The sequence below is a fragment of the Thalassophryne amazonica genome, chromosome 15, assembly GCF_902500255.1.
Source record: "Thalassophryne amazonica chromosome 15, fThaAma1.1, whole genome shotgun sequence".
In the NCBI taxonomy this organism is placed as follows: domain Eukaryota; kingdom Metazoa; phylum Chordata; class Actinopteri; order Batrachoidiformes; family Batrachoididae; genus Thalassophryne; species Thalassophryne amazonica.
In genome coordinates, this window is record NC_047117.1 from 50,914,120 (window position 1) to 50,925,459 (window position 11,340).

The window sequence follows — 11,340 nt, forward strand, 5'->3', positions numbered from 1 at the left end:
GGTGCCTTGTTTCCTCCAAACAGCAAGGCGTCCAGGGGGCATCCGGAAAAGATGCCTGAGCCACCTCAGCTGGCTCCTTTCGACGTGGAGGAGCAGCGGCTTGACTCCGAGCTCCTCCCGAGTGACCGAGCTCCTCACCCTATCGCTAAGGGAGCGCCCAGCCACCGTGCGGAGGAAACTTATCTCGGCCGCTTGTACTCGCGATCTCGTTCTTTCGATCATGAGCCAAATCTCAGGACCATAGGTGAGGGTCGGAACGTAGATCGATCAGTAAACTGAGAGCTTTGCCCCCTGCTCAGCTCTCTTCACCACGATGGTCCGATACAGCGACCGCATCACTACAGATGCTGCACCGATCTGTCTGTCAATCTTGCGCTCCATCTGTCCCTCGCTCTTGAACAATATATGAATTCAGCAGGTGAAAACCATAGAAAAGGATGTTTAGTTTTTTTTGTAGTACATGTACAACCAAAATTGTGGAAATTTTGATGTAATTGGTGGCCATTTTACTTTATGCAAATTAGGGGGTGAAAGGTTAAAGATACAGCATGCCAACAGCAATTTTTAAACTCAGGTCAATGTATAGGAATCAGTCTTTTCTGGTTTTAACAGAAAATGCCTTGGGCACTTTATACAAGCTTCTTTCTCTGAAAATGTAACCTTGCTATTTGCTAAATTGATCTTGAGCAAAAATTAGCTCAAGTCCAGCATCCATCACTACATTTACTTGGCTCCTGTCATGTGTTTTTGTGGTTCAGTCTCTCTGCTTCCATTCTGCCGCTGCTCTTCTCAGGATTTTCACCCGATTTGAGCCTGTGTTTGACAGCATTCAGTGCTGAGTCCTGCCAAGCAGCAGCACCTGTTTCCATGCAGAGTTATGTGGACTCCCAGCCACCTCGGCCCCACCCACACTCAGTTCAGGACCGCATGGCACAACTTGACAGAAAACCATGCAAACTTTTTTTTTAAACTATTCAACTCAGAGGTAATTCTGTCTGAGGAATGGACACAAAACTGCATTGTTCTTGGACCAAGCCCGAGGTGTCAATCACTTAATGTACTGCACTCAAACACACGACTATTTGGATTTCAATGCAACTTTGCAGGGACAGTGGTCTGTACGGGTCAACTGGTCTGCTATGCCGCTCATTATATAGCTGTTTGTCAGATCCATTTGTTGCTGGATGTCAGGATGAGGGGTAAAGAAAGAAAATGAATCATCTTTGATCTATTTGCTGAACTAGAAAAGTTAATTCCAGTAAGAAAAAAGGAACAAGGGTTGTAGCAAGTGTCTTAGATATTTCTGCCAAAGTTTATCCAGCAGTGAGAATGAAACCATGAACAGTTTGTCTACATCCTCTCATAGGTAAGTTCGTGCCCGCAGGTGGTGCAGGTTTTCTTGTAGAGGTCCTCCTCTGCGTCCACCACCTCCTCTGCTCCGTACTCATGTTGGTGAACACTGCTGTCTTTGGTCCATGTGCTGCTCCTCACCGCCCAGCGCAGCTCTGCAGCAGACACGGAACATTCAGGCGACAGTCAATATCACAAATCATCTCCTTACCCAGTAAATAAACTCTGCTTCACAAATTAGAAGCAGAACACAGTGCTTGTTGACCAAGCAAAAGGCTTAAATATCAAATCTTCCTTTCATCTCAAAACTTCTTGAAAAATCTGCTGCTCAACTACAAACCCACCTTTCCTCCAATAACTTGCATGAAAAATTTCAATCTGGCTTCCATTCCCTCCATAGCACTGAAACTGTTCTTAAAATTACCAATGACCTGCTGACTCTGGTTCACTATCCATCCGCCTGCTGCGAGATCTCAGTTCAGCCTTTGACACCATCTCACACCCCATCCTTCTAGACCATCTTGTCTCCATTGGCATTACTGGCAAACCCCTTACCTAGTTCCATTATTACCTCTCAGACCGCACTCAGTTTATCCAGCTAAAATCTTTCACCTCACTTCTGGTGTTCCTCAGGGTTCTGTCCTAGGCCCCCTCCTGTTCATTATCTACTTACTCCCCCTTGGCCACATCTTCAGAAAGCATCAAATTTCCACTGCTACGCGGATGACACCCAGCTCTATATTTCCAGTAAACCCAACACCACTCTTCCACCATCATCCCTAACCAACTGCCTCTCTTAAATCAACTCCTAGTTTACCTCAAACCTCCTGAAATTAAACAGCAATAAAACTGAATTCCTACTTACCGGCACCAAATCCACCCTTAACAAAACCCAACCATTCTCCATTTTCATTAACGGCGTCCCGGTCTTCCCTTCCCCTCAGGTAAAGAGTCTGGGTGTCATCCTCAACAGCTCCCTCTCCTTCACCGCACATACAGTAGTGTTCAGAATAATAGTAGTGCTATGTGACTAAAAAGATTAATCCAGGTTTTGAGTGTATTTCTTATTGTTACATGGAAAACAAGGTACCAGTAAATTCTCACAAATCCAACAAGACCAAGCATTCATGATATGCACACTCTTAAAGCTATGAAATTGGGCTATTAGTAAAAAAAAAGTAGAAAAGGGGGTGTTCACAATAATAGTAGCATCTGCTGTTGACGCTACAAACTCAAAACTATTATGTTCAAACTGCTTTTTTTTTTAGCAATCCTGTGAATCCCTAAACTAGTATTTAGTTGTATAACCAGTTTTTCATGATTTCTTCACATCCGCGAGGCATTAATTTTGTTGGTTTGGAACCAAGATTTTGCTCATTTACTAGTGTGCTTGGGGTCATTGTCTTGTTGAAACACCCATTTCAAGGGCATGTCCTCTTCAGCATAAGGCAACATGACCAAGTATTTTGACATATCCAAACTGATCCATGATACCTGATATGCGATATATAGGCCCAACACCACAGTAGGAGAAACATGCCCATATCATGATGCTTGCACCACCATGCTTCACTGTGAACTGTGGCTTGAATTCAGAGTTTGGGGGTCGTCTTACAAACTGTCTACGGCCCTTGGACCTAAAAAGAACAATTTTACTCTCATCAGTCCCCAAAATATTCCTCCATTTCTCTTTAGGCCAGCTGATGTGTTCTTTGGCAAATTGTAACCTCTTTTGCACATCTTTTATTCAACAGAGGGACTTTGCGGGGGATTCTTGCAAATAAATTAGCTTCACACAGGCATCTAACTGTCACAGCACTTACAGGTAACTCCAGACTGTCTTTGATCATCCTGGAGCTGATCAATGGGTGAGCCTTTGCTATTCTGGTTATTCTTTTATCCATTTTGATGGTTTTCGGTTTTCTTCCACGCGTCTCTGTTTTATTTGTTCATTTTAAAGCATTGGAGATCATTGTAGATGAACAGCCTATAATTTGCTGCACCTGCGTATGTTTTCCCCTCTCCAATCAACTTTTTAATCAAACTACGCTGTTCTTCTGAACAATGTCTTGAACGTCCCATTTTCCTCAGGCTTTCAAAGAGAAAAGAATGTTCAACAGGTGCTGGCTTCATCCTGACATAGGAGACACCTGATTCACACCTGTTTGTTCCACAAAACTGACGAACTCACTGACTGAATGCCACACTACTGTTATTGTGAACACCCTCTTTTCTACTTTTTTTTTTTACTAATAGCCCAATTTCATAGCCTTAAGTGTGCATATCATGAATGCTTGGTCTTGTTGGATATGTGAGAATCTACTGGTACCTTGTTTCCCATGTAACAATAAGAAATATACTCAAAACCTGGATTAATATTTTTAGTCACATAGCACTACTATTATTCTGAACACTACTGTATAACATCGTCTGCTCCACTTACTTTCACCTCCGAAACATCCACCGGCTTCGTCCCTTCCTCAGTCCTCACTACACCGCCGTCCTCGTCACTTCCCGTCTGGACTACTGCAACTCCCTCCTGTTTGGTCTCCCCCCACAAAACTATTCATAAACTACAACTGGTCCAGAATTCTGCTGCCTGCATCATCACACACACCCTCCATAAATCACATCACCCCGGTTCTCCAGCAGCTTCACTGGCTCCCCATCTCTCACCACATCTACTACAAACTTGTGCTCCTCACATTTAAAGCCATCCACAACCTCGCCCCCCCCGTACTTGACTGACCTCATCTACATCAACTCACTTGCCCGTTCCCTCCGCTCCCTCCAACTGTTTTTAACTTTGTTTTAATGTCATTTTATATTGTTGTTGTATTGGTGTAAGGCGACCTTGAGTGCCCAGAAAGGCACCTAACAAATAAAATGTAGTATTGTTATTATTATAAATATGAAAATATCCACATTTTCCTCTGTTGATAAAGATTAGTATCTCTAAAAACATGCCTGAACTCAAGATTTGTTTTGGGAATGTTGCTGAGACAATAACATAAGTGCACTGCAGTTGTAGAAACCGGTGTTGCAGACCAAGCGGTCTGCCCTGCCTTCACTGCGCATGCGTCATGTAGGAGCTCAGCAGCTCGTCTGAGACAGTCTCTTTACCTAAAGCGATCAAATGGATTAATGTGATTATTAACCACCAGATGACAAGGTAAAGCCTCTTAAATCGTTCTAAAGTCAGTTTTAAGTAGAAACGAGACCATAATCTGTGACGCTTTGAAATGGCGGCCATGCAGTGAACGCAACAGCTAGCACCCTGTGGAGCTGCGGCGCTCTGATCACTTCCTCCATCTTTTACGATGAAATAATGCTGAATTAATGTGGAAATGATTTTTGTACAAAAGCTTCAGATATGTCGCTGAGACAGATGACTGCAGTTTTAAGCAGAAACAACGTGATAATCGGTGATTCACTGCTAATGACGCATGTGCAGTGAAAGCAGGGCGGACTGATTTTTAGAGGGACCGTTTGGTCTGTGACACCGGCTGACTGATGCCGTTTACAAACGGAAGCTGAAAAAATACCTTTAAAAACCAACCTTTGACCTTCTTGTTGAAGCGCTTTTGTTTCTGCACCTCTCTGTTCTCTTCTCTTGTCTCCTTGGCCTCCTCCAGAGCTTCTTCTGAACCCCAAACCTCCATGCATCGCTTCTCCACCTGCAGCAACATGCACACACGTGCACAAATACATTTCATGCCAGCATATGTAAGAGAACCAAACAGGACGAGGGTCACATGTCCTACAGTTACGTACCTGTCACAGCCAACACTGATGTGGAAATCTTACAATATGCTCTCTGCATGTAAATGTAGTTTGTACATGTTGAATTCTGGCCCAAATGACATGGGTTTGTCATCTGCAGTGTACTGTATCCTGTAGACCTGATGAGCGCACATCTGGATGGATACAGTGACTTTTCTGTCACGTCACCTCACTGATAGATAATGATTTGGATTCAAACAATGTAACAAATCTGACTGTCCATAATTGGACAAACGCCCTGGCCTGTTTGACTGTTAAAAGCAGTGCTTTTTTCACTGCTTATAAACTAGACTGGGTGGGTCATCTTCACCAACAAAGCTATCACCTCCCACCCATCCCAAATTCTGGAGAACTGTTGGGGTTCAAATAAACCTGCCTCAAGAAAAAACAGCAGCAGCTACTACTACACTACTTGCAAATATTAATAGGTAAAAAGTTTAAAAAGCAAAAAAAAAAGAAAAAAGCATGACGCCAATGTTTTATCACACTTGCCGATGAAGATGCAGCACAGAAGTGTCTCTCCCAACAACTACTACTACTATTAAAGTGCTCAATAGCTTGTGTCAATTCTCATATGTCAAAGTACACGTGTGCCAGGTTTGACTCAATTTTGATGTGCTGTTTGAGCAGGAAGATTATTATACACTCACACGTATATACAGGTGAACCCTGTGATCTCACCTGAGTTGCAGTCCACAAAATCGGACCGCGAGTTATCTAAAACCGCGGGTAAATGAGGTTGACCAAAAAAAAAAAAAAAAAAAAAAAAAAAAAAATCAGCTTACCTTGATCGTATTACAATAGATTCAACCATTTTAAGCGTGATTTCCTTCCTGGGTGGTGATGATTTCTTCATCTGGAGCGGGTTTGGGATCTTTTTCTTCCTCCTCCGGCTGCTGCACATCCGCGATGAGGGCTTCGTCAGTGTGGACGATTTGAAGCCCACTACACACATCTGCCACATGTGCCCACCATTGTGGCAGGTGCGTGTATAAATTCTTTCCCAATCTGAACCGGATGTAAAGGTCTAAAAAGTCACATTCAAAAATGTTCAATCCTCCAGAATCTTCCACATTGACTATCCCTCCCAAAAATGGTCAAATCAAAATTGACATACGGTAGCCTACATTTTCGTGGACCACAACATGACTGCGAGTAAAACTGAATTGTGACTTACGTGTGTGTGTGAGTTAACAGGGCTCACCTGTGTGTGTGTGTGTCATAACAGAAAGTCATATTTGATAAGATTGCAGCTGAAAGGTGGGTGTTATGTCACTGCTCTTCTTTGCCAAATCAAAAAACTGGTTCAGATGACAGGTTTCATAGAGAGATGGTCCCTGTGTGAAGAAACACTTCAGCAAATTGTTGGTGAGTTTCAAAATCTCCACTTTTATCATTGATATTAAAAGGTGCAAGAATTTTCTTTTGATGTCAATCTTTAGCATTCTTAATTTATGACATCACAAAGATCTGACGCATATTTCTCAGCCCTTCCTCTGGTGGTAGGCAGAGGTAGCAATGGTTGGCCAAAGGCATCCATTCTCTGAAGTTTAACATATGCTGATGTTGCTGTAGAACTCTATTTGTCATTTTGTTAACATTACTGTTTTGGTGGTAAAAGCTGAACACCTCCTGGGCTACAGTAGGGAGTCCTAACGCACGCAACCCTATCACACCCCATTCTGTAATGGCATCACAAAAAGTAAATTAGTTTAAGGTTCGTGCTCCTGTCACGAAAATGTGGCACTTTTCGTGACAGGAGCACAGAATGCAAAGTAAGTGGGGGGGTTAGAAAAAAGAAAAAAAAAATCCAGAAAATGTGACTCATTTCATGACGAGAACATAAAAAAAAGCGTGAGACTGGGCTGAGCGCACGTCAGACACCAGCAGTGTCCCGGTGTGACGTAGTATGCTGCTCGCTTCAGAGAGGCCTACAGTCTTGGTGGTAGCCCACAACTCTACATCCAAAGCGAAAATTAATCAGACACATCAAGAAGAGTTTGGCTGCATGGAGTTGCACACAGTTTAAATAGCAAAAAAAAAAAAAGGAGTCAAACAGGCCATAAATGGACTTGCACTATGTGTTGCACACTGTGTGTCATAGAATGTCGAGATAGGGCCCTTGAAGTGTCCCAATATTTCAGTGAGTACCTGTTGCTTGAGGTAGAGCTTCATGTCTCCCCAGCGTGAGTTGTGAGGGTTCTTCTTCAGTATGAACCTGAGCGGAGGCTCTCGCTTGTCCAGGTCACAGTCCTTCAGCAGGTACTGCTGCTTGGCCTCAGTGCGAGAGATCAGCCTGTGCTTCTGCTCATTGTCTCTGGAAAAAAAAACAGTTTTCTGTCAAATCAGGAGAAAAATCTTTCTCATCCATCCTCACTGAAATGAGATTAAGGCCAGTCTCCCACTGCCGATTTTTTGCCTTCCTGATTCCAAAGATAAGGAAATCAGGCCCAATTCATGAAACAGTCTGAAGCTGTGTTTCATAGTACATTATTATACACCAGGTTACTGCCGATTATAAGTGACACTGAACACAGCACCGCAACATGGGAAGTACCGGGCATGTTCACAAAAGTACTGTGTGCAGTCGATGCGCTCAGGTCTGTGGTTATAACAAGATGCTACTACAAAGCTAAAATGTATCTGAAAACCGTTGTCTGCTGAAGAGTGCGGCATGCCGTTCAAGGGATTATGGATGTACATTATCTTTCTGGAGATTTAACAAGGTCAATGAACAGTGAGTATATCCAGACACACACACACAAAAGTGTCAGGAGTGTAACACTTTAGGGCATTATACTCCTGCCATATTTGAAAATTCACATCTGAATATAACTGTTTTTTTTCCCTCGACTCTTCTTTCATACCACACCTCACTACGACTCCTGAAAGAAGACACAAAGCATAGGTCGTACAAGAATAATCATGATTGTAAATTGTGCTACGCTCCTCATAGTTCTGGCCACCTTTCAAACCATAAAGATAAAAATAATATTTACTGTTATTTAATTCTAGACCTCATTACTTGAAACAAGTTAGCTTTTCATTCTGTTTAGTGAATGCTAAATTTTAAGGGAAAAATAAAATTAGCCTTTTTTAAAATTACTCTTTAGCCTTTAATTTTAACTTGGCATCAAAGTAACTGCGCAGCCAAACCCACATTAAGCAGGAATTTGAAGATGGAGTAACAAAATAAAACCAAAGAGATCTATAAAATGAACATAAAAGAGGCATATTAAACCCTATCTGCACAGATTCCATCCAGTGATTCGCTTTTGCGGATCACAATATCGCAATATGAATGCCAATTTTCAGAAACTTCATGATGGTCACTATGCTCAACAACAGATTACATACCAGGGATTTTTCTGGAAAAATGTAGTATGAGGGAGTTTGCCTGTCAAAAGCTCCTGCACCGGCTGATGAAAGGTCAATTGGTCGCAAGAAATCTTGTTGACCTTGTGTATAAGCTACATCAAATCTTGGGAGAGCAGCTGCGGCAAGTAAACAATATATTTCATGTCATTTGATGTTTTATATATTAGTCATAAAAACCCATGGCAGTGTCTCTATTCGATGAACATCCCATCCATGAAATCTTCCACCAATTCATATAGGCCATGGGCCAGCATCATCCAATGTGCACCCCCCACCCAAAAAAACCCTAGAAATTTGGTATCATTAGAAAGCTTAGGACATCTATATTACAAAAATAACTGGTAACAGTAAACATTCTGGGACTCACGATGACACACAAGCACTTTTATTGACCTACCTAGTCATAACAAAATGTGGTTAGGCAGGTCCCTTGGAGTTGGCACTTGGAGTTGCCACAGCAAATCCAAGGTGGAGCTGCATGTTGACGTTTTATGCCGGATGCCCTTCCTGATGCAAGTCCGCATTACATGGAGAAATGTGGCAGGGATGGGATCTGAACCGGGAACCTTCCGCACTGAAACCAAGTGCATTAACCAATTGGCCACCAACTCTGCTTGCCACAACAAAATGTCCGCCTATGAAATAACTCTTTCCCCCTCACACAACACAAAGAGTTACCAAATCGTCATCTTTTAAGCAAACGAGACATACAAGATACCAAATGAAAACTGTCTTTATATAGAATTGACTACATTTTGAACTAGAGCACTGCGCTTGTAGCGCACAAACCTCCGCCAACAAGTTTCCAGTTCTTGGAGAGCCCCTTCCAGCTGCTGATTGCTTGAGCACACCTGATAGTTAATTGCCTTGGAGTGGATCAGTAAGAGTTAGAAAACATGCAGGGTAGGTGCCCTCCAGGAACAGGGTTTGTGACCCCTGATTTAATGTGTATATTCTCGCGGCCGGGTACACGTTACTTCTGGTGAAGTGGCGAAGCCGAAGGTAAGAACTCGTACTTCTGCACACATGTGCGACTGGCCGCTCTGTGAAAACACACTCGGGCTGTATGCTGTTCTATTAAAATCAGCTGGTTTGGTTTTTGTCTATAGCTTGCTTCTAACAGTCAGTGGACAGCTCTCATTGCCTGGACCGACGAGATTTATACACCAAACTGACATGAAATAAAACACTGTACATTATTGACTTTACTGACAAGTCTAACCCCTTCGAGAAATTACCAAAATACATATATTTGTAGGCTACCGAGTTCGGTGATGTTTTCACCGACTTAAAAACGGCCATCAGGGGGCGCTGGGCTACTGGCCGACTTTGAGAATACCTGCATGTGTCACAGACAGGCAGGTCGAAGCTGTTGCTGAGGAAAGAGTCCATGAAGGGCTTCTGACAGTCATCACACAGCAGGTAGTCCGGCTCCATGACTGGAGCTGCGAATAAACACAGTCAAACCACGGCAACAAAAACACTCCGCAAAACACAGACAAGCAAACATCACTCACCTGGCTGCTGCACCACCTTCCTGACCTGCTGTTCCTCACCTCCACCCTCCTCTTCCTCGATGAAGAAACCGGCTCCGGAATCGACCGTTTTGGAGATCTTTGCCATTGTTGCGCCCTCCTCCGCCGCAAAAGGGCGACTCGCTAGTCGAGCTTGGCGAAGCAACAACGCTCGCTGCCTATTCCGTTCGATTTTAGCCCGCATGGCTGCTGAGAGGTCGGTTTTAGGAGTCGGTTCTGGTGTCGGCCCAGAACCGAGACCCCCATCTAACGACGCCATTTTTTCTTCTTCTTCTGCTCCTTGTCTCCTTCTTGTCGAGTATTTTGGCGGTTTGCAAATAGACACGGTGCATTACCGCTGCCAACTGTTTGGAAGTGGAACATTAATAGTCTGACGTATATGCCATATCCATAAGGAAATGGAGAAAATAGGGAGGCGAGGAAGAAAAAGAAATACATTCTGTTGAATAACCCTGTTCCCTTTAATTATGCAATTACATGCCTCCAAGCATGGTGTAAGTAAAAAGAAAGCCATCCCTGAAATGTTAAACTGTTCTGACATAATGTTCCATTGTTTGGGCCACAGTGGAAACAAGCATTTTTCTTTTTGCTTTTTTGTGTTACCCTGTATTTCATATTTTATATGAATAAAAATCAATCAATAAATCAATCGACATTGTCTAACAGAATTCTTCTTTGTCTGTTATGTGTTTGGCACTGCAGCAACAGGCGCTCAGTCTTCCTTCTGCTGCATCTCAAACACTGACTGGTTTCATGTTTTCTAATGATGCTGAGAGTATGATTTAAATATGTGTGACCTCTACGTAGTGGTGTGATGACTTCTTCCATACATCTCCACCTCCTGGCTCCTTGATACAACCTGTCCCTGAATTTTATGTAAAAAATGGACCCTAATATTCCCTGTCCCATAGCTTTTGCCATGCTTTGTTCATTTCTGTCTTGATAATTATTTAGACTTCACATTTACCAAGTTGGTCTGTATTTCTGATTCCAGAGAGGCTTTTGCCAGCTGATCTACTACTTTGTTGTCCTCATTTGCAGAATGAAATGCTGCTGTTGTAGTTTAAATAAGCTTTGAAGAATCTCATTGATCAGGTGTGGCCTGCAAACATGCTTAGTTATAACGTTACGGGGTAACATATGTCACATGTCATAGAATCCAATGGATGTTGACCTTGTTTGACTTTTACTTTGGAGACCAAGCATTCAGCACTGTCAAAACCATTCCATTTATTAATCCTATTAGCTCAACCAATAATTTGCATCACGTTTTACCAAATTGAAGCAACTTTAA

General features: G+C 42.8%; 1 protein-coding gene across 1 annotated transcript; it reads right to left on the bottom strand.

The window, feature by feature from the left end:
- Nucleotides 1-276: 276 nt before the first annotated feature.
- Nucleotides 277-10,574, bottom strand: xpa (xeroderma pigmentosum, complementation group A). Its single transcript, XM_034188458.1, has 5 exons — nucleotides 10,029-10,574; nucleotides 9,851-9,956; nucleotides 7,285-7,450; nucleotides 4,910-5,027; nucleotides 277-1,505 (listed from the first exon to the last, which is right to left on the bottom strand). The coding sequence occupies exons 1-5, from the start codon at nucleotides 10,303-10,305 to the stop codon at nucleotides 1,351-1,353; spliced, it is 822 nt and encodes a 273-aa protein (XP_034044349.1). The 5' UTR covers nucleotides 10,306-10,574; the 3' UTR covers nucleotides 277-1,350.
- Nucleotides 10,575-11,340: the final 766 nt, after the last annotated feature.

Bases quoted from the DNA above. Each gene is read 5' to 3' on its own strand.
- xpa (XM_034188458.1), bottom strand. From the start codon at position 10,305: ATGGCGTCGTTAGATGGGGGTCTCGGTTCTGGGCCGACACCAGAACCG. The intron at 9,957-10,028 runs GTGAGTGATGTT...GTTTATTCGCAG, and splicing joins GAAGGTGGTGCAGCAGCCAG to CTCCAGTCATGGAGCCGGAC. The intron at 1,506-4,909 runs GTTGGTTTTTAA...TGTCTGCTGCAG, and splicing joins CTTCAACAAGAAGGTCAAAG to AGCTGCGCTGGGCGGTGAGG.